This window comes from Cupressus sempervirens, chromosome 9 (assembly GCF_028749045.1).
Source record: "Cupressus sempervirens isolate cs-2001-9-10 chromosome 9, ASM2874904v1, whole genome shotgun sequence".
Lineage (NCBI taxonomy): Eukaryota > Viridiplantae > Streptophyta > Pinopsida > Cupressales > Cupressaceae > Cupressus > Cupressus sempervirens.
The window spans coordinates 258,682,860-258,705,936 of NC_143126.1; the positions used below are offsets into that span (position 1 = coordinate 258,682,860).

At 37.1% G+C, this 23,077-nt stretch overlaps 1 protein-coding gene across 2 annotated transcripts in view; it reads right to left on the reverse strand.

Moving 5' to 3' along the window:
• Window positions 1–23,077, reverse strand: part of LOC149538429 (auxin response factor 12-like) — a 230,903-nt gene that overhangs the window by 62,086 nt on the left and 145,740 nt on the right. For both annotated transcript variants that reach the window (XM_089799761.1, XM_089799760.1), the window contains exons 7-9: window positions 21,438–21,528; window positions 21,113–21,277; window positions 20,898–21,020 (exon numbers count right to left, since the gene is read on the reverse strand). In XM_089799761.1, the coding sequence (XP_089655887.1) occupies window positions 20,898–21,020; window positions 21,113–21,277; window positions 21,438–21,528 (379 nt within the window). The remainder of the gene's footprint in view (window positions 1–20,897; window positions 21,021–21,112; window positions 21,278–21,437; window positions 21,529–23,077) is intronic.

Genomic DNA, 23,077 nt, shown 5'->3' on the forward strand with positions numbered 1-23,077 from the left:
AAGATCCCTATAAAGAGAACTATACGAGCCTCTGTATAAAGATGCAAAACTTAGTGACACCCTCTTGAGTTTTCATCATAAGTCTTCATTAAACCACCCTTTCTAGTTTTAGCTCAATGGGAAGTGTTTGTAAGCTTTCTTTTGGGTTTTCGATTTACAACTCAAATGAAAAACTATTATTAACAACATCAATATCCATAGCCTCAAATAATTTGGACCAGGTTGCTTAGCTGATAGTCTCAACTTGTTCATTATCAATATCCCAATCAACAGAAAACCATACATACAAAAAATTACTACTTTTGTCAACACAATAGAAACTCGATACGTAATTATTCTCAATTGAAGTTGAGTGCAACTCCATAATTTTATTGGTAAATCACTAATTAGTAATAAAAGTGTCAACATTTGGAATGCTTAGTTCATCATCAACTTGACTAAAAATAGCATCTACATCCTAAGTGGACAAGCTCAACACGCTTTTGTACCAACTCTCAACAATTCTCAAATGTTCAGTTTCTTACTAATAGTATTGACATCAAGGGTATCTGTTTTATCATCGAAAGGCAATAAATTGGACTCTAGAATGATTATTCATCAAAAATTTATATGCCACATTGATTTTATAGGTACATCTCTAACAATAAGAACTATTTGTTAGTGTATTTTTTTATTTTTCCTATTTTGCTAGGTTTTTCCTACACTTTTAATAATCTAACTTAGGTTAATAAAGCATGTCTTATTAGGTGAATGGTTGTGAGGTGTCACCTTCCTACATGTGAGCATCCATTAGCTATCTTGGGAAAATACTTTGCTATCTTTAGTCTGATAGATGGTTGCTCCTCATTGGTTGGTGATTGCCACCTCCTCCCTCTTCCTAGCCTATATAAGCATGCTACCTGGCTTGTATTTGCATCTCTTGTTTTTGCATCCTCTTAATGCTATTTTGCTTCCAGCATTTGCATTACTCTCTTGGAGAATAACTCTATGATGCTATTTTGATTTTGTATCATTTGCATTCATAGTTTAGATATTTATTCTTTGCACTAGTTTTCTGGGTTATTAATCTTTTCAGATTCTAACATGGTATCAGAACTTTTCTATGTGCATGAGTAGATTTTAGTTTCCTTATTTGAGAGATTCGGGGGGAGGCTAATAAACTTTATTGTAGTTTTTTGAAAAACGAAGTATGTTGTTCTCTTGCATCTTTGGATGATCCTGAGAATCAGAAAAGTTTTGACAAAAACAGTTTTTCTCTGGGGTTTCAATCTCAAATCTGACAACCAACTTAAATATTTAGAGTTTTCAATCAATATTGCAGGTTCCAACATGCCATTGATGGATTTAGGAAGCTGATCCAACATTTGCATGTCATATTTTGGTTGCTAGGGTCATTTTTTGATTTTTGGAGCCTTTTTTTACTGTTAAAGGCATCTGATTTACACTACAGCAGCATCTTCTGTACATCAGTAAGAAAAACGCTTTCTGGGTTTTGTTCGCAGCCCCGAAAAACCATCTGGGTATCTTTTAGATTTTGCATGCAAGATGTACGTTTTACAGAATCGAGCATGAAAAGCTACAGCCATACCCCTCTCCGTTGGCAGTCGTAGATTTGAACGCAGTTTTCAAATGTCTCGTTCTTGCTCATACGGACTTCAATTTTGATGATTCTTGTTATGAACTTGCCTATTTTTTTGTGCTCTATCCACTAGTGGAGTTGTTTTTTGATTTTCATGCATGAATTCTTCAGAAATTGCAGATTTTCAGCCGTGACTGTGCACAGTTCTCGTTTTGGAAACTTCGGAGGATCATAACTTTCTCATACGACCTTGTATTGAGGCGATTCTTTTTTTGAAAGTGCATGATTTTTTTAGTAGATCGCAGTGGTGTTATTTGTTTCTTTGATTATTGTACCCAAGTTTCACTTTTAGCATATGCTCTTCATGAGGGTTTGTAATGCATTGAAATCAAGACCACTAAGTATTTCTTTCTAGTGGTAGTTGTAAACAAACTAAAATAAAGTGTCAAATCATATTTCTTTGAGGGGGGGGTTCTTTGATTGAGTAAAAAGTGGGGGGCATTGTCGTGACTGGGTTCTCTTCTTTTTAGCATTTCTTCTCTGCATTTCTTCATCATGGATCAAACAAATATGCCCATCCTAACACCATACAATTACTTTGTGTGGAAATCACGCATGACAATTCACTTAAGGAAAGTTGGATTAAATAGGATAACTATGGCACTTGAAACCGAACCTGCTAAAGATGAAAATAAGCCTAAGTGGTTTAACAAATGTGATGAGGCATTTGGAACATTGTGTTTGTCTATTTCTCCTGACTTGCTATTTCACATTGAGTCTTTGGATACACCAAATGAAGTATGGACAAAGCTAGAAACACTATTTGGCACACAAGATTCAATGAGAGGTCGTATGTTAGAAAATGAATTAATTAGTTTGAGTCCAAGCAATTTCAACACAATCCAAGATTTCTTCACCAAATTGAAATCACTAAGGTTGCAGTTAAAACAATGTGGAATTGAAAAGAAAGATGAACAACTGATTCTTAGTATTCTCTCTAAGCTAAGTTTAGAATATTCTGTGTTTGTCTCTACCTTCTATGCTACTAAGGGTGCACTTGGTACTCAATTCACCATGCCATCTTTAGATGATTTTGCTGTCAATCTCACTCAAGAACAGGACAAGCTAATTCAGATGGGCACTCTTAAGTCCTCTAAGTCACATGCCTTGGCTGCCAACCAAGGCACAAAAGAACAACAAGGACAAAGTAGTAACAACAATAGTAAGGACAAGAAACAAAAGAATAGCGAGGAGAAGAAGGATCAGATATCGATTTCTTCAAAAGCAACTATTGATACACCATCTTTCAAGGGCGATAAGCCCAAGAAAGAAAAGGTCAAATGTGCCTATTGTGAAAGACTTGGTCATGATGAAGATAAATGTTTGCAGAAACAACTTGATCACTTGACATACATTCTTGAGAAGAATAATATCAGTGTTCCTGAGTCTATCAAACAAAGTTCTAATGAAGGGTCTAACAAGGAAAAAGAAAACAGCCAGGGGAAAGGAAAGGGCAAGGCCCTTTTTGCAGTTGCTTCCTCACCATCCACTTGGGTTCTTGATTCAGGTGCTTCACACCACATGGCTTCATCTAAGGAAGAACTTGCATCCTTGGAGCCGTGTACTGTGCCTTCTATTTTGATGGGTGATAACACTCTTGTTGAGGTGTGTGGGAGAGGGTCTGTTGATGTGGGGGATGGCACATTCCATGATGTTCCTTGTGTACCCTCATTGTCAACTAATCTCCTATCGGTACACCAGATCACTCACACAAGTTTAGGCAAGCGGGTTGAGTTCACTCCTGATTCAATGGAGATACGTGAGTTGCACAATGATTCTACAGTTGCAGTTGGGAGAGCAGATCATCAATCATGACTCTATATGTTTTCACACTTTGTTCCTGATCCTCCTTTGACTGTTTCACTCACTCACTCTAATGATGTGAGCAGATTATGGCATGAGCGATTTGGGCATCTTAACTTCCACTACTTGCATTAGCTTAACCAGCAGAGCATGGTCACAAGGTTGCCTTCTTCTTTGAGTTTGGAGTCACTTGGAATACATGATAGATCTTCTAATGGGTCAAATTCACTTGAGCAGTCTTCTACCTCCACTTCTGATGCAGAGAGTGATTCAGAGGACTCACCTCCTTCCTCTCCTAGTCATCATTTACAGGTTGATGATTCTCCTCTAGATTCTCCATCTTTTGGTCCACTTTGGGCTAGACAGACCTTGCAGTTTGCAGGCAATTGAGTGTCTCGTTCACAATTCTAGGATGCTCTACATATCTTCATTGTTACTGCCTCAAATCCACAATCCTTTCATGAGGCTTCTGGTATTTCTGAGTGGGATACAGCTATGCAGAAAGAGTATAGTTCCTTGATGAGGAACCACACTTGGGATCTTGTCCCTTTTCCTAAGGGAAGAAAACTTGTTCGATGTAAGTGGGTCTACCAGACAAAATTTGCAAGCTTTGCTGGGGGTGTAGGATGCTTCATCTTTTGGGGGGGCCTCTTCCTCTCACTTGGAGTCCTAATTTTCTTTGGGGAGTCTCTTTTCTCTCTCTTTTGGGGGAACTTTATGTACATGGCTACCTCATCAAGCTTGACTTGCCGGCACCCATTTCTACATCCACCTAAGCTTTGCTTATGGGGGGGTGTTAGTGTATTTTTTTATTTTTCCTATTTTGCTAGGTTTTTTCTACACTTTTAATAATCTCACTTAGGTTAATAAAGCATGTCTTATTAGATGAATGGTTGTGAGGTATCACCTTCCTACATGTGAGTATCCATTAGCTATCTTGGGAAAATACTTTGCTATCTTTAGTCCGATAGATGGTTGCTCCTCATTGGTTGGTGATTGCCACCTCCTCCCTCTTCCTAGCCTATATAAGCATGCTAGTTGGCTTGTATTTGCATCTCTTGTTTTTGCATCCTCTTAATGCTATTTTGCTTCCAGCATTTGCATTACTCTCTTGGACACTAACACTATGATGCTATTTTGATTTTGTATCATTTGCATTCATAGTTTAGATATTTATTCTTTGCACTAGTTTTCTGGGTTATTAATCTTTTCAGATTCTAACACTATTTATTCATTGAAAATGTGCATTGCCCGTTGATTTTGTATGTAGATCTCTAACATGACACTATTTTGTAGAATGTGTGCATGACCACATCATACATCATTCATTAAAAAATGCTTTAAAGTTTCCCATGGACATCTTGTCAAAGATGTGTAGAATGATGTGTTGAAAGGTCGCTGGCGCATTACAAAGGCTGAAGGGCATCCTATTGTATGCATATACACCATCCTCTACTACAAACGTTGTTTTCAATTTGTCTTCCTCCGCAATGGATATGAATAAATCTGATGGCCTGCACCTTCCTCCAAAATGTTGTCTGTGAACAAAATAGGGAACAGATTCTTAATAGTTACTACACTAAGACATTGAAAATCAACACAAATGTGGATCTGACTCGCTTCCTTCTTTAAAGAGATCACAATGGGTAAAAGCCACTCACTCATCTCTACCCGAAAAACAATACCCGCCTCCAACATCTGTTCAATTTCGGCTTCTACCCTTGCAGCATAATTCTTGTTCATCCTGTATGACCTTTTTCGCACAAGTTGGGCTTTGGGAACCAAAGGAATTCGATGTACACATAACTTCGAAGGTACAGCCTTCAAATCCTTGTAAGTTCAGGCGAAGACATCTTTGTGCTGTGTAAAATTTTTGAACGTCATTGTCTTTAATACCGGATTCCAGCCATCCCCCATTAGGATGAATTTTGGGTTCTCCTTGTCTCTGAGATTTATTTCCTTCAGCTTCACCTCTTTGTATCATATCAATTCATCTCTACAAACTGATGGGGAAGACTCTCCTTGACTCGTGCGTCGCCTTCTTTTTATTCTTTAAATTCCTGAGGTAACTCATTCAGATCTTCCTCGATGCTGACCACATTGTTGTCCTACATTTTGTCACCACAAAACGTTAGTAAAAACACAAAACATTTTCAAGCTAGTTTCGCATTTCTCTAGGCTTGAATTTGATATTCAATTGCTTAATCATGATAGATCGATCCATTTCAATTCGCATATCAAATCATTTTACTGAAGGTCTTCGACAAGTCTTTTTCGTTTTGCTTTCTATCAAGCCTTTGCTTGATTTTTGAAGCCATCATCATCCATTCTTTGCTTTTTAGTTTGTGTTTTTTGGTCTTTAGTCCTTTGGTTTTGTTCATGTCATGCTTTTCTCTTTTCCTTTAGATTCGGTCTAACCTAGAGCTCAATCAGAGTTGTCAGTCGAGAGATATGCCAGTTTTAGTGCTTCAAAAGTAAATCTTTTGGGTGCAACAGCACGAATTAAAAATATGATGTTATATTTTTTATTTGACTTTCACTTTTCGATAGATATAACTTATATTCAAGATTGTACAGCATACAAAGACATTCGCAGCCAACACAAAGAAACATTAAAAGTGAACAACATAAAAGACCTTTTCGAACGACCAAGACTCCTCAAAGGGGTCATTTTACTTATGCAGATTTTACAACAAAAGAGACAAGTTGGAGAAATCGCATCAGACTGACTAGGAGTTTTTGTGGGTCCCTCAGGCTTATGGCCTCGCGGATGTCATTAAAAATCTTTCATTCATTCATTCATTCACTTTTTGTCATGTTTTTAAGTTACTTTAACTTTAAGTTTTTAACTTAAAGTGACTATAATGCACTTTATGTTATAATTTTAAGTTAAGTTACTTTTAATTTTTCACTTGAAGTAACTATTTAACAATACAGTTCCAATTTAATTTTTTATTTTTAAATCAAATGCTTATTTAAATGTTACTTTTTTTATTAAATAATGTATATATGTTATATTTTTAAATATGATAGATAAATATTGTTTATGACCCATTTAGTAACATTTTTATAAATTTAAGTGAATTAAATGACTTTAAGTTATCAAAAGTGGACATTTTATATGCAATTACATGTAAAATCTATCAAAAGTGCACATTTTACATGTCACTACATATAAAGTTCATTTTGGTGGATTTTTTTATGTCATTACATCAAAACGCTATCATAAGTGGACCTTTTTGATGCCACTGCATCAAAAGTGAAGTTTTTATGCCTTTACTTCCAAAATGTGAGATGTATTTTAAAACATGCATCCTCCTCCAAAAGGTCTGATTTTGCCTGTATGCACATTATAAAACATGCATCCTCCTCCAAAAAGTGTTATTTGCTTGTATGCACATTTTAAAACATGTTCTTGACTCCAAAAGGTCTGATTTTATAATAAAGCATGTTTTAATCAATGTAACACAGGGAGTTGTCCCCCCCAAAAACAGGGTCGTCTCGAATACGGGGACGTCCCCAGGATGGGGGATGGCGTCTCGATGTTTTGGGCGATGCCACTTAGAGCGCCACCTCCACTAGAGATGGCAAGATGTCTCTGAGACGGCGAGACGTCTCCTATGTGTGGGTGCGGGGGGGATGTGACGAAGTCTCCTTTATTGCGGGGGGACGCGACGAAGTCTCCTTTATTGTGGGGGGACGTGACGCAATCTCCTTTATTGTGGGTGCGGGAAGACTTGTAGTTTTTGTTTGCATTATAGTATTATATACTTATTTTGATATCATGATTCATGGCACATGATACTTATTGTAATCATCTTTATGTCATGACTCATGAGTCATGACTCATATGATCATTGATTACTTTTAGAAAGTAGAATCTAGATACTCATACTATTAATCTGAAGATTGATATATAAACTAATATTTTCTGATGTTCAATGTCAATATTCATTGTTTGTTTGTCATTTGATCATCAATAATGATGTTCCATTTCAAAACTTCACTGCAATGTTCAATTTTTATTTTTTATTGTTTAAGTTTACTGTTTTTTACATTTTTATATGATTATATCAAGTTATATTGTATAATTGTAGTACATATTTTCGTAACTAACATTTTAAGTACCATATGTATAGTATATACACCCCTGCTCCCTCCGCCACCCTCCATCCCTTGTCATTGTCCCTCCCAGTCCCCAAATCAAGGCTCGTCTGTCCCCCCATCTCGGAAACTTGTCCCCTCGTCCCGTCATCCCCCCACCTCCTAGGGGGTGTAACTGTGGTTTTAATATATGCTTTGGCCACCAAAAAGTCCAATTTTGAAGAACTTCATGTCTTTGACCTTCAAGAACCCAATTTTGATCATAAGTGAATATTTTCTTGATGGATTTACATGAAATCTTTTCCAGTTGAGGCGTTCGTGGTGGGCAATGAGTTTTTCTGTATTCAAAATGGATTCAACAAGCTAAAAAGTGTTTTTGGAAGCTCCAAACTAGGGAATGTTTTTGAAGAAATCAGCAAATAACTCCATTTTTTATCCATACTTTTGGTCCAATACAAATTGATTTGGCTTTATTTGGGGATTGCATTGCATGCTGATGCATATTTTGGTGTTTAAACAACAAATTGATTTGATCTTGCATCTTCGTGAAAAACATTTTTCTCCAAAAATGTACCAAGCATGAACATTTCAAAAATGTTGGATTTTGGGGCAATCTTAGGGCACGTTTTGGCATCTTTCAACAACTTTTCCTTGTTTTCTGCCCTCTTCAATATGAATTTGTAAAAAGCTAAAAGATTCAGACGTTTTTGGAGAATTTTTCAACGTCGGAGCATCTTTCTCCTTCATTTTTGGCACTTAATCTTCATGTAAGTGGACTCTTTCTTTCATGCTATTTAATTCGTGTTTATCTTGCTGATTTTAAGCACATAATTGTTTGATGATTGCCACTTGTTGAAATCTTTGCCATGGAAAGTGCATTTTTCCTTTTAAAATGAAGAAATTGTTCATTTTCATATTTTTGGTTCTTTCCCAAGTCCCAATTTTGAATTTGAGTGTTGAAGTGTTAAGCATCTTGGCATATTTGAGTCACTTTCCGAAGGTACGTTTTTTTTGTATTTTTGTGTTTTGTATTTGCTTGTTAGTTTTTCTCCAATTTGGAGAAGTCACAAGTTCTTTCCCAAGAACTTGTTGCTTCAACTCATGCAAAAGCATCATCACTTTCCAAATTCCATTTCCATATCACAACACCTCACCTCTCATCTAACAAATGTGATTACATGTTTTCCATCTCATTCACCATCCACACATGCATGTAATCCCATTTTCCACTTCCATTTTCACTCATCTCACTTTTTGCATCCATTCGCACCACACGATTACACGGAATGTCTTACGTGTAATTACATCCAAAAGGTCCGATTTTGATTAAAAGTCACTTTTTGAAAAGTTAAGAAAGATGTCATTTTCATCTCCCATGTACTTTGACTTCCCCTTTTCACCAAAAGTGACTATAAAGCTCATTATCCCTTTTCCATTTTCCATTTCCATTCCTCCATATGCATTTGCATCTCCATGAGCAAATACATGTCTCCGCATCTTTCCATGCTTTCCATCTCATCCTCCATTCGCACTTACATGTAAAGTGCATCCTCCACCCGTATTCACATCTCATTTCACCTTTTGTCCCCCATTATGTTGCACTTACATGTATTCATTTTTCAAGCAATTTTGCCTTGAAAACACTAACACTTTTGAAATAAGAAATCTTCATTTGCACGCATTCCCATGCATTCCACCTTCACACATTCTCATTTCTTTTCGTTTCATTTCGTTTTCTATAATTTTACTTTCATAACACCTCATTCCACATTCCATTCGTTTCATTTTCATCCATTGCATATACATATGATTTCTTCGAGATCATTTCGTTGGATCTACCAAATCTCCTATTTGTTTCCAAATCTCTATTGATCACAAATCATCTTGTATGGCGATTCCATCTGATGATGTATTTATGTTTTGGGATTTTTGTGTTGTAATACAAGCACAAAAAATGTCCTCACCATCAAAATCCAAAAGCAAAATGAAATATCAATATGACAAAGAATTGGCTCATGCAACTCCTTCATCAGTCATATCTATTTTGGATAACGTGATGGACACAAAGATTGGTCATGTGGACATGACTGATTTTCTACAGAGTTGAAAATCCAGTTGGTCAATAAATGAAGCGTATCAAGAGAAGTAACATTCACCTAGTTTATACATTTCCTATGGCAGCCATAGAACCTACTTTCATTCTCGGATGTGCACAGCAGTTTACTCCAAAGACGAAGACTATCAAAGATGCAAACGGCAAGGTTATCATTAGCCTTGATCTCGAGGTCATTAAACAAATCTTCAAGGTCCCACATAAAGAAATATCCACAGATTTCACCAAAGAATCATATTTGGCATGTTGGAATAGGCAAAAGGGTGATTATCAGAAGTATGTCAACCTTTACTAGTTAGACAATAAAAGAAGCAACTTCTCCTGATGGCCAAAGACTATCCATCGGTCTAATTTCAAACAAGAATATAAGGATCTCATCATCCTTCTCAGTAGAATTTGTGGCCTTAAAGATTCTATTAATTTCAAGCCATGAATGTACAAGTTCATGTTTCAAATCATGGAGAATAACACATATTTTTGGGAGAGCTCATCATCACTGTACTTTGCCAGTAGATATGCAACGTGGGAACATCAGCGCCCTTCTACATGAATTCTTATCTTATTTATATTGTTGCTGCCATGGAATCTTTCTCTAATCATTCTACCAAGGGGGATTGCCTTGAGGTTCCTATCTAGGATTACTATGACCAAATCACTTTGGGAAATAATAAATTTTATTATAGAAGAGTCCAAGATGCTTTCCTTGGGCTTTTCCGATGCTTGTTCAATAAATAGTTATCAGTCAAAAGAGTATCTAATGCAGCATGGGAGAAGGTGAATCAATATGGCTGTATTTTCATTCAGTTTCCCACTTTCTCATACTTGAGAGTTGGATATTTCAAAGGTGAGTCATATACCTTACCTAGCTATGCTACAGATCGAATTATTTTGATGGAGCTAGCTAGACAGCTCATGGACGTGCAGAGTGATCAACATGCTATGCATAGGCTTGGTTTTGGCATTACCTCAGCTAAACCTTTGGCTATTGGCAACTATTTGATCATTTATGTGCCTAAAGCAAAGAACATAGAAGCAGAGTTGTAGTTGATCATCTTGAAGAAGTTCAAGGCCAAATTTGACTTTGACTATCGAGAGATGAATTCTCAAATGAGAACAGCCTACACTCATGTTCATTGCATCAAGGACATTTGGATTGATATGAGGATAGAGCTTAACATCATGAGGATGGACTACTACAAATTAACCCTACAACAGATTATTGATCTTAACATGTTGGAGATCCCTTCAGGTTTGCAAGTTCAAGATGATGGCAACATCCTTAATCCCGAGTTTCATCAAGCCGGTTTTGATAAGAAATGCCCTTTTCCTATTTAGTGGCAACAAAAGGAAGCTACATCTATCATAGACAAATTTCAATCCATCTTGGTAAACACCGATAAATGGTTGAAAAGTAAAGGCCTTAAAAGAGTAAATCCTAAGACGAGCTTGGATTGTGGAAGTGTTGGTCCTCCTAGCAGGAAGTCACAATTGGAAATCACAAGGAAAGATGGTGCTTCATCTTATGATGCTAAGAGTTCCCTCAAATTCAAATTGAAGGGCACAAAAGGAGCTAAATCATCTCAAATCTTTGAACCAATTCAAGAATTAGTAGAAGGATCAGAAGAAGAATTGGAAACAAAATCTGATAAAGAAATTTCAGATGAAGAAGGGAAAATCATGATCATATCTCACCCAAAGCCTGCACAAGCTTGTACATCTTCTATACATGAAGAAGCTTTTTTGCATGAAGTAGATAACAAAGTTGATTCATTCTCCACTGCTTTTACTCCTTCAATTCCAGTCTCGGAAGTTAATACCATGGCTCTTCCTATTTACTTTGCTACTCCTCGCATTCCTGCAAATGAACAATATGAACATTTGGCAAATGTGTTTGAGGATTTCCAACTCTTTCCAGTGGTCAAGTTTCCCAACTTGATACATGTTTAACAAGGTTTGAGCTTTTCATGACAGTCTTCTCAGCATGTTCCTATGCCTTCAGTTGTGCATACTAAATCTTGTTCTAATACAATGGAAATACAATCAAGATCAATGCCAATGGTCTCCAATGTATCTGCTTCTACGGATGAAGGTTTTAGCTTGCCTGCATGGATGAGTAAAACAACAATGAAGAGGAAAAAAGTGGTTGTTTCCCCAGACAATCTCCTTGTTAAGAAGACCAAATCCAAAACTCTGAAAGACAAGATTGTTTCAAGAAGTTTGGTTGATTCAAATAAAACCAAATTTGTTGTAGTTGTTGAGCCCTTGGTGGACAAACCTGTTGAGTAACTTACTCGTTCTGATTACAAGTTTACTAAAGTTGATATTGGAAAACAATCACGTTTGAGTTATTTGCAAAATGCTAAAGATGTACTGGCTAATGTATCAAAAAGCAATCATGAGCTTTGGGAAAAGAAAAATCAATTAAAATAGGAGGTCTCTCGTCTGAACAAGGTCATTCAAAAACTATCTTCTCAAAGTGTTGTTGTTATGTCTCAAACATCTAAAGAGAAAAAGCTGGTTGAAGCCACCAAGTCTTGGATACAGGAAATCATTTGTGAAGGAGTTTGAACCATCACAGAGACATTTGCAATTCTTAGGCATGTCAAAGAGATGAATGAAATGGAACAACACTTAATCTCTTCTTTGACTCAAGAAGCGGATAACTTGAAGGAAATCCTTGATGATTGGGATGAAATGGTAAAATTTGATTTGGATGCCTTGGTCTCATGTGACATTCTTCCGTCATGTGAAATGTTCTTCAAATTTCAAGGGCTCATTGGTTACAAAGTGGGAACATTGAGGAAGTTGATTACAAAGTTGTAGGTGGCCTTTGAAGATTGTCAAGTAGTTGAAACAAGTGTTACTCATGATTTGGAACAAATGCGATGCCATTTTACTGATGAATCTGGTAATCTCATTGCAGCAGAGAGAGTAAACTCGAAATATACAATCAGGATCAATACTGATGGAGATTCTAAAAACTTTGCTTCTCATACAATGAACAAGTTTGTCTTGTATAAATCCTTGACAAAACAATTGTTAGATACTACAGCATCAAATTCCAAAGTTGTGCAATCAGCGTATGCAAATGCAGTGAGAGTAGAAGCCATATCGAACACCATGGAAATTGCTGACCTTCCCATAGTGCGTGACATCATTGTCAAATTCAAAAACAATCTTTAAGATTGTTGTTTTTGTTTTTATTTCATGTTAGTAGTTGTAAAGGATGCATTACATGAAAAAGTGTAATAACATGTAATGCGAGTTGCATGTGCAGTTGCATTAACCCTTAGACTGTTAGAGTAAATAATTAATTAATTATTAATTATTTATTCTATTTACTTAAGCTTATTTAGATTAATGCATTTATTTAATATTTAGTATTTAATGCATGTAGTGATGAGCTGTTGACAACACGGGAGTTTGTTCCCTTCTAGCATGTTCCACCTTTTTGTGAAAGTGTGCTTAGTTGTCAATCGTATCTTCTACCACCTTCCAGCTTGTTCTACAAGCTTCCATGAGGCCTTTATATTTGGGCTCTCTCTTTGTATTTTCACATCTCACATTGCATTCCATTGTAAATACAATTTCATTGTTTTGCATTATTTCTCTCTAATGTCCGTTTAGGGTTTTTCCAAACTCCACCTCTTCCTTCTTGGTTTCCCTTCGACAAGTTATTTTGCATGTAGGTGATCTTAGTGACTGCGGAGTTGGATTTCATCAACTCCTACATAGACTAGGTCAAAGTTGGTTCAATTGTTTCCATTTTTTTCACCTTTTTCTCAACTCCTGTGCCTATATAAAGGAGTGCCCCCTCAGTGTAAAATCATCATTATCTTTATGCAAGAGAGCACTAGAGAAATTGTGCTAGCAGAACCTTGTTTGTGTAAGCACTATTTTGAAAGAAAGTGAATGCAAAGGAGCATTTTAGACTTGATTATGATTAAGCAAGATTGTTGCTTGCATGAGTTATAAGCTTTGTGTATAATTCATCTATGTTATCTTTGATTCATGTTATCTTGTGTTCTTGGTAATTGTATCTCGTGAATTGAATAGAAAAGAGTTAAGAAGCAATTGGAGCCAGAGCTTTGACCAAGGGCAATTATGGAAGTGTATAGCTAGAAGCTATCTGTAGCTTATACTTTCTTCTTAATACGCAAAATAGTTTAAGTTATTCTTACTTTTAGGAGTCTTTGTGCCCTAATTGTAAAGCTTTTACATATAGAAGTACAACCGAACTTAGAGCCAAACCATTACATTTTCAGAAAGCCTTTGAGTTAGTGAAGATTTATCGGTATCACTGTTTCCAGCTCTTAATAGAAGTGTAGTTAGAGATTCACCGTGCTTACTTATAAGATCTCTCAACTTCTTGCTTACCTTGAATTGATCCAAGGAATGGTGAGAAGGGAGAGCCTTCCCTTTAAGGTAAGAGAGACTATCTCACACGCTGTGGCTGCCCATCCTATTTTGCGACTGGATTTTTACCCAAAATTGTCAATTGCAAAATATCCACCCAACACACATTACACAATGGAGAGAATAGTTCATAATCACTCATTTGCCACTGGTATAGGCTAACCATAGAATTTGTAACATCGTCCAACTCTAATACTCCTTCGTCATTGGGCTCCATACTCATTTTCCTATCATCTCCATCATCGTCACATTTTGAATTTGAGTAAGATGCCATTTCCTCTCCAACCAATTGTGTTTTGAGATCCATCACAAACTTTCTTCCCCCCCTCTCAAATGACAAGATATCTTTCTTCCAGTTATGATTTGCCTTAGACGTCACCAACCACCCTCTCCCAAGGATGGCGTCATATCCCTTCCGCTTGAGAGCGATTACGACGAAGTTCAATGTGAAGGTTTGTGTCTTGATTGTTACTTGTGTCATTAACGTTTTGAGGGGTTTATTTTCATTTTGGTCAACCCCCAATAAATTGATGGTTAGAGGCCAGAGCGTCGACTTTCCAAGACTCTTCAAAGTCTCTCTGGGTAGGACATTTACCCCTGACCCACCATCAACAACTATGTTTGTCAGTACGGTGCCCAAGATGCCCATCTCCACTACCGTCGGGTTTCGTTTGTTGTTAACGGTAAGTATCATTAGGTTTGTTGTATAACTGCCAGGAACCTGTGTCAATCCCAATGTACTTGTTCGAATGGTTGGGTTGTTGGGCAAGGCTGCTTTTAAATGTGGCATTGTTTCCAATAGGTCATGGACTTTCACCAGTATCTCCAATTGCATCATCTACCTTAGGATATTTTAAAATGCTACATCTCAAGTAGCAGAACTAGAGGTATCCTTGAGATCCCTTCAGGCCTATACTTCCTTATCAATCTTGACCTTCGCCTCGAGCAAGCTTTGTTTCTCCGTACAACGGTCAAGATACGTGACCTTTATGTGGGCTCGTGCAACTACTAGGATGTCTCTCTCTGAATTTCTTGTTTCCACATCAATAAGGTTGCAACGAGGCTTCGGGCAATTTGCCTCCTTGTGGACCCCAGTCTGCACCATTTACACAGTTTTTGTGGATTTTCCTCCTTTTGACGATCCCAAGCAAAGTGTCACCACTTATTACAATTCATGCAATGTATCATTGGCCTACTTTTTGCATTGTACTGGATCCGTGGGCAGTTGTTATTGTTATTTCCTCTGCCTCCCTATTGGTAATCTTTGTATCCATTGGATGATGTAGTATTATTATTATTTTGTTGATCATTGGCTCCAAATGTAGAAGGTTGCTCCTATGTGAACAACATTTGTTGGTTTTCGACCCTCAGATTATACGGGCATTCTTTGCTAGAATGTCCCACAATCTAGCAGATGTCACAAAAGGATTTCTTCAAGTAGAACCCTTTCATGTGTTAGGGTTCCTTACAGTCTGTACACCACACCTCATCCTCCTTGGCTTTGTTTGATCCTCCTTTTGTTGCCTTAAGTTCCTTCGTCATCCTCTAGAAGTCTTTTTGTAAGGCATGTACTTTCTTACTTGATTTTTCCTCACTACTTTCCTTTGAGGACTTAATTTCCTTCCAAGTCTTACATTCACTTTCCAAGTCATTTGCACGGTTTATTGGTGGTATGATCTTCATCTTCTTTCTAAGGGAAGCTTTTACTCCTTTGACAAACCACCGCTTCTTCAGTTCGATGGTTGGGACAAATTTCATGTTTTCCATTAATTCCTTTAATCGTTGCTCGTAGGCTCTGACCGACTCGTTATTCCCCTATTTTATGCTATAGATCTCGGAAAGGATCTTGTTGTCATCTCTTAGTAGTTTGAAATCTCTCTAGAACTCTTTCTTTACTACCACCCATGTTGTTAAACAAGTTTTGTCTACATCGGAGTACTAGTCAATGGCTGTCTACATCGGAGTACTAGTCAATGGCTCCTTCCTTTAATGTGGCAGAAAATTGCTTGATCCACTCGTCCTGATCACTGACACCATTAGCGGCCCAAATTGTTTCACATGTACAATAGTGTTGTAGGAAGTTTTTAATCCTTCGACAAACCACCACTTCTTCACTTCATCAATTGGGGCAGATTCCATGTTTCCCATTAATTCCTATAGTCGTCGCCTGTAGGCTCTAACCGACTAGTTCTTCCCCTATTTTGAACTATAGATCTCAGTGAGGATCTTGTTGTCATCTCTTAGAAGTTTGAATTCCATTTAGAACTCTTTCTTCACTGTCGCCCATGTTATCAAACTAGTTTTGTCCACATCGGAATACTAGTCAATGACTCCTTCCCTTATTATGGAAGGAAACTATTTGATCCACTCATCCTGATCGCTAACACCACTAGCGGCCCAAATTGTTTCACATATATGATAGTTTCGAAGGAAGCTTTTAATCCTTCAACGAAACACCGCTTCTTTAGTTCGTCACTAGGGCAGATTACATGTCTCCCATTAATTCCTTTAGTCGTTGCCCATAGGCTCTGACTGACTCGTTCTTCCCCTATCTTGTGCTATATATCTCAACAAGGATCTCGATGTCATCTCTTAGTAGTTTAAGTTCCATTTGGAACTTTTCTTCATTTCCGCCCATGTTATCAAACCAATTTTGTCCGCATCGAAATACTAGTCAATGGCTTCTTCCCTTAATGTGGGAGGAAACTATTTGATCCACTTGTCTTGATCATTGACGCCATAGCAGTCCAAATTGTTTCACATGTACAGTAGTGTCGTATTGGGTCTTCCTTTTCTTGGCCCTTAAACTTGAGAAACTTTTGTTTGTTCCCAGCCATCACTGTTGATTGCACCCCCTGTTGTACTACCAATGGTGTTGTTGACTACGTCGGTGCATTAGACTGCATGTCCACATCACGTTGCGGTCTAATAGGTTCTAAAAAGAGGTTGTTCCACTATCAAACTATACTAGTTCGTACGGTGTGTGAGGGACAAAGTGGTCTCCCCACGCTCGTGCTCCTTCGCACCTTGAGCCGCATCGGTGTCTTCTTCACTTCTATTTGGATTCTCTACCTGTGGCGTACGCAAATTTAGAAATTTTTCTCTCCTTTCCTTAATCAAATTCAACCTTTTTCGTGTCTCCTCTAATAAATCCTCCATACTTCTTGGTCGCAAATGGTTAGGCGAACCGTGCTCTCTGTTTAATGCACCTCCTGTGGCACCGTGGTCACCCTCCCTGACCCAACAACAATACCCATTAGTGAATTTCCTGAAACTTTGTCGTTGCTCAACTTGTTGTCTAAGGATCAAAGCTTGCTGGGCAACATAGACATCATCATTATTTTGTTTTCTTCTATTTCTATTTTTGTTCAATTGATTTGGCATCAATTCTTTAAAACACATTATACATAACAAGAACACTTTTATTTATGTATAGTCTTCGTACATCATCATGTGTCGTCTATGCGACTATTACAGAGTTTCAGTGCTCTTTCCACTCACACTCCATTTACATTCCCATGGTTGAGGGCTCATGGGTTAGACCTCCATCGGGTTTCATTGCAATCTTCTAATTTGCAACAGTTACGTTCCAAAAAGTTCCTGAGAGTTTGTTGCCTGCGTTGCTCTCTCTAGTTCCTCCCTTTGCCTTGCTTGCGCCAGGAACGTTTGTGTGAACAGCCAAGGGAACTGATGCAACAATTGGTTTGCAGCGAGACTCATGTTCAACACGTCCTAAAAGGTCTCCTCTAGAACCTGTTCACGTCTGGCTTCTCTGTGTACAAAAGTTTCAATACTTGGTCAGAACAAAATGTGGAAATTTGTCATCAATTCATGCTCCCCTTCATACAACTCTATCAATCTGTCGTCTCTAGTCCTCATAGTCTCTGGGATCAGTAATTCCCATTTATTCTATTCTTTGTAAGTCATTGTTTGTGTCACTCTTCCCAGATTTAGAATAGGCAACCGCACCAAATGTTTACCCTCGTGGGGTCATGAAGATTAATTGCATACTAGAAATAAAGTACTTAATACAGAATGTAAAGAGAACACAAGATTATTATATTCATTGATAGGTTACCATACACAGATATATTTCGTACAACCATGTCCCGAGCAGAAGGAATAATGCATAGTGTCCGAGGGGGTGCGAGGCAAACCGTAACACCCGTGTTACTCCCTCAAACACACCATCTAACTATCAATTTTCCCGACAACAATCTTCCCTTGTTACTAACAGTGCCATAAAGTGGAAGACTTGAAACACTCTAGAAGAGGTCTCCCTCAAAGTTTTTACCCCCAATGTTGAGACCTACCCCTCATATGACTGAAATTACTGTGTGTTTTCCTTCCACAAACTCCCTACTGTAAGAAGCCTTAGTAAAAGATTGGAGGTAGTTTCTTGTATCTGTAATTAGAATATCTTATTTAAATATTTATTGGACATATCCTTTTGACCATGATCTCATCTTATTTTATGCAATCATTCCTGATCATTCCTCATTAATTTAGTTATCAATTATAACTGTGTACATATGTGTGTGTGCATATATATAATCATGAGAATCCACTATCAAATGTCCATATGAAGTAATTTCTATCTATAACCATGACAACTCTCTCTCTCTCTCTCTCTCTCTCTCTCTCTCTCTCTCTCTCTCTCTCTCTCTCTCTCTCATTTACGATGTCTAAGCTACTGCCAGTATACAAATATTACTGAATCATTATTTCAAAAGTACATACCATACTGCTTACTGTGTTACTGTCACTTTAATACTCAGCACCAAATGTATACCACCATGCTCTCAGTTCTCCTTTTTCCACACACACACACACACACATATTCCTAAGCAACTGCTTTCATTCCACATAAAACCTTTTCAAATAATTATGCTTAAAGGAAACATGTCCTTCCAAAGTAAGTGGCTGTCTCCCTTCCACAAACTCATTCCCTTTAGTTTATGATCTCTTAAGTAATACTCCACACCAATCACTTATTATGGCCTTGCTTCATCAGGACATGGTGTCTTTAATTAGCACATTATCTTTGCTACGAATTGCTTGCGACTTGGCAATCAAAACCAGTATTAATTTCATATTATAATTGCTGACTAGCTCCAGACAGTCACGTGTGGTAATCATTGTCTTTTTACTTGGTTGATGCAGCATAGTGCAGAGGATCTTCAAATTAATAAGAATATTATTAATTGAGTCAATATAATATTATTAAGACTAGTATTTGATATTATCAATTTGATTATAATTTTAATAAAATAATAATTTTAATTAAATATTAGTGATTTGAGTAATATTATTAATATTGATTTAATTGGTTGACTATATTGATTAGTGTTATTCATAAGTATGACATAATCTATTATTGATTAACGTTATTAAATAAGCAATATCTGAACAGTATATATAAGAATTTAACTATTCATATATCAATTAGAGCTCATGACAAGGATATAGATTGTAGATTAAAACAAAACACTAGAGGTATGGCCTTGATGTCCCCATGACAAGTGAGATTTAGTGGAAGTCAATTTTAGTTGACATGGCAACTTAGCAATTTCACATGGCTCTCAACAAGTGCAGGATCAACTATCTTTCAAAATAGTTCTAGACACGATCTAATACGTTTAGAGTATTTCACTACATAAAAATCCAAAAGACCTATATACCCGATAACAATACAGTGCTTGTTAGGTTTCATTGTCTCCAAACATGAACAACTAATATTTGACATTGGGGAGACTGAAAAATGTTTCATCCTTTATATGATTTGAAAACACAATTTTTTGTCTGCGCACAACACTATTTGGTGAAATAGGAAGGGATTTAAAATTCTTCTTTGAGGACTTCTTGCCTTTTTCTACCTTCTAAGCTATATTGCTTTAGGAGGAACATCAACATCTTTGATCTTAGTCCTCCCAACTTTCTTCTATGACACATGATTGTTGAATACTTCACTTCAAAGACTTCCTAAGTTGGAACTACATGAAGAAGCAACATTGTTGTTGACAACATCTTTCTTTTCTACCAAGCATTAGTAGATCCCCGAAGATCATGTTGAGGGAACTACAACTAGAGATTAGATGATCTGTAGGATAGAGATAATAAACTACAACTAGAGAGAGAGAAAGAGAGAGAGAAAGAGAGAGAGAGATTCCTTCTTTGATATCAACAAGTACATTAAACAACAAACAACATCATACAAGAGTAAAAGATCATCATACAAGAGTACTCTAAACTCAGGAGAGATTAAACAACAAACGTCATGTAGGAGCTGTATTTAGTGCCAGCAGAAGCTGCCAAGGAGCTGTGTTTAGTGCCAGCAGAAGCTGCCAAGGAGCTGTGTTTAGTGCCAGCAGAAGTTGCCAAGGGACTTGTGCTAGGCGTCATCATTCAAAGCAGCGTTCTGAATTATATGGTCTGTGTTTCTTATCCAGAAGCTGCATTTGGGTCTAAATTGCAACTACAAATTGTCTAGCAACTCACCAATGATTCCAGTTTCATTAATGATTGAGTCGCTATGTGTGTAAATTGCATTGTTAATTTTGCAATTTGAATTTCAATATAGCAATCTGAACTTCAACAATTTGTTAGTTTGTTTCCAAGCATTTCTATACATATTCAGAAAAAAACATATATATTCAAATACAAAAAGAAAGTTGCAGAACACCAAAAACCCGAATACATTTATTCAGCATAGCTACAAAGTGAGCCAGCAGGGCTCCTTGTATAACCATCATCAATGTTACAGCAGAAACCATAATCTAATCCAAGAAAATTCATAACGATGTGGAAAAGTGAAAGATTTACCGTCGGACACTAGAATCTTCTGTCTCAAAAAGCATCCGAAAACGCATTCCAATTGAAACATGCATATGATAAACTGCCTTTTCATATTTAGACAGAGGTATCACAAACTCAGAAGGACACGCCCTGCACTAACGTAATTGTTATACAAGTACTCATCTATTTGGTATTCAAACAACTTATAGACAGTTTGAATGCATTATATTGCAGTAGACTACCTTGGATTGTAAAAAACAGTGAATGGGCTATTTGTCGAATAAGCATGAGCTGCTGCTGCAAGGATTCCTATGTGCATACTATCTGAGGATAAAACTGATGAAGATATAATTGTCTGAGCTCGTTTAGCTCTTCTTATTCCCAAAAACACCTGTTCTTTCTCATTTCTATTGCAGAAATCATCAACAAATACAGAGCATTAATACCAATAATCAGCTCTGTAATTGAATTATATGGTAACCCTGAAAAATTATTGCATGTTTATCTCCATCATTACATCAAATTTAGAGAAAACACAATCTGCAACTCAACCAATCGAAATGTCACCTAAAGAAAAGCACAGAATCACCAGCAACAAGTCTCTTCGCACTGGCAAACATGCTCCAGCCTGTCGTAAGCAGGTGTCGCTTGGGTTGACCTACAAATCAAATCAAACACCAAACACCAAACCCAAAATCATTATTTGTATCAGAGAGAAGAAAGAAATGTGGTTGAGAAGTTGGTTATTCAGTAATAAAAATTGAATTGATAAGGAAATGTACCAAAAGAAATATCTGATTCTGTCAAGAAGCAAAGCTAATACAAGATGATATTACAAATTTGAGTCATTTGAGAAAATAACATATAAAGTGCTCAATGGAGCCTTCTTCAGACAAACATATAAGTATACATCAATAAAAACATATCAATATCCCTTTTAGTTTATCACATGTTAAAGAACATGTTTAATTTAACAAACATATAAACTCTTTATAAGGATACCTGAATATGAGATGTCATAGAAACCAATAGAAGACAAGAAAAAAATTTGCAAAACAAACTTAGAAATGAATCAACAGAAGCTCAGTTCCAGTAAAGTGGCACCACTGTTAGAACCTTAAAATGTACATGCATTTTGCCTTGAAACCGTAGCCTTTATCTCAAAACCATGGAAGAAAGCACGGAGGAAAAAAATATATATCAAGCTATGAAACCGATTTAGATATTATAAAGCATTTCATCGTGCCCTTCCCACTCTGAAAACTGTTGAAATTCTGCAAGTGATTATCCTCAGATGCAAACCTGCTCTGTACAATAGTGGAACCACCTCCTAACCATATGTAGTTCTGTTCAATGAAAAAAGGTGCATTTACCCTGCAAATGATATTTCAAAATACAGTGTCAAATTCCAACTATATCATCCTTCCAGAGCTTAAAGTTGATCAATCCATAGAAATTCTTCAAGCCACCACCTTCGAACTCTTCCAACCAGAAATTGATGTCTCCCACGAGAAAACTTAGGGAGTAAGGCGTTATAAAAACTCTGATTCTTATTCTCTATTGTTACCTCTACAAAATCATTCACTTATTTGTTAGCAATGATAATGCTAGACACTACAGCCTTAGTAAAGAAATGTACAATTTACCATTCACATGCCACTACAACTGGAAGTCCCACATGTTGTCGGTAAATTCTATATTGTAGCCGACAGTAGAATTGTATCCGAAAGGACTAGTGACAGTTGAGTCACCCCTTCGGGAAAGTATATGTACAATGTCTGAAAGGGACTATTGAGTCATCATAATCATTATCATTGTAAGCATTGTACTTGGAGTGCATATTGCGTAAATGAATAAAGTATCTGTTCTGTGTTATATCTTACTGTACTACATGCGATAAGTATCTGTTTACCCTATACGGTAAACATATGGTGCCACTGTCGAGGATGCTTATTATACCCTTAGGAGGAGCTAGGCAAACCGGGTAGCGGCAAAGAGGGCCCAGGAGGAGTCAGCTACCAAGGTAGCAGTGATGAAAGCAGCCTGAGAGTCGAAGAGAGCGGCTTGGGAATCCGAGAGGGCAACATTGTTAGCCCGACAGAGTAAGCTACAGGAGGTGGCAGCAGAGAAGGAACAGTTGGCAGCACAAAAGGAGCAGGTGGCAGAGGGGAAGGAGAAAGAGCTTGGAGAGATTGCTGAAATGATGC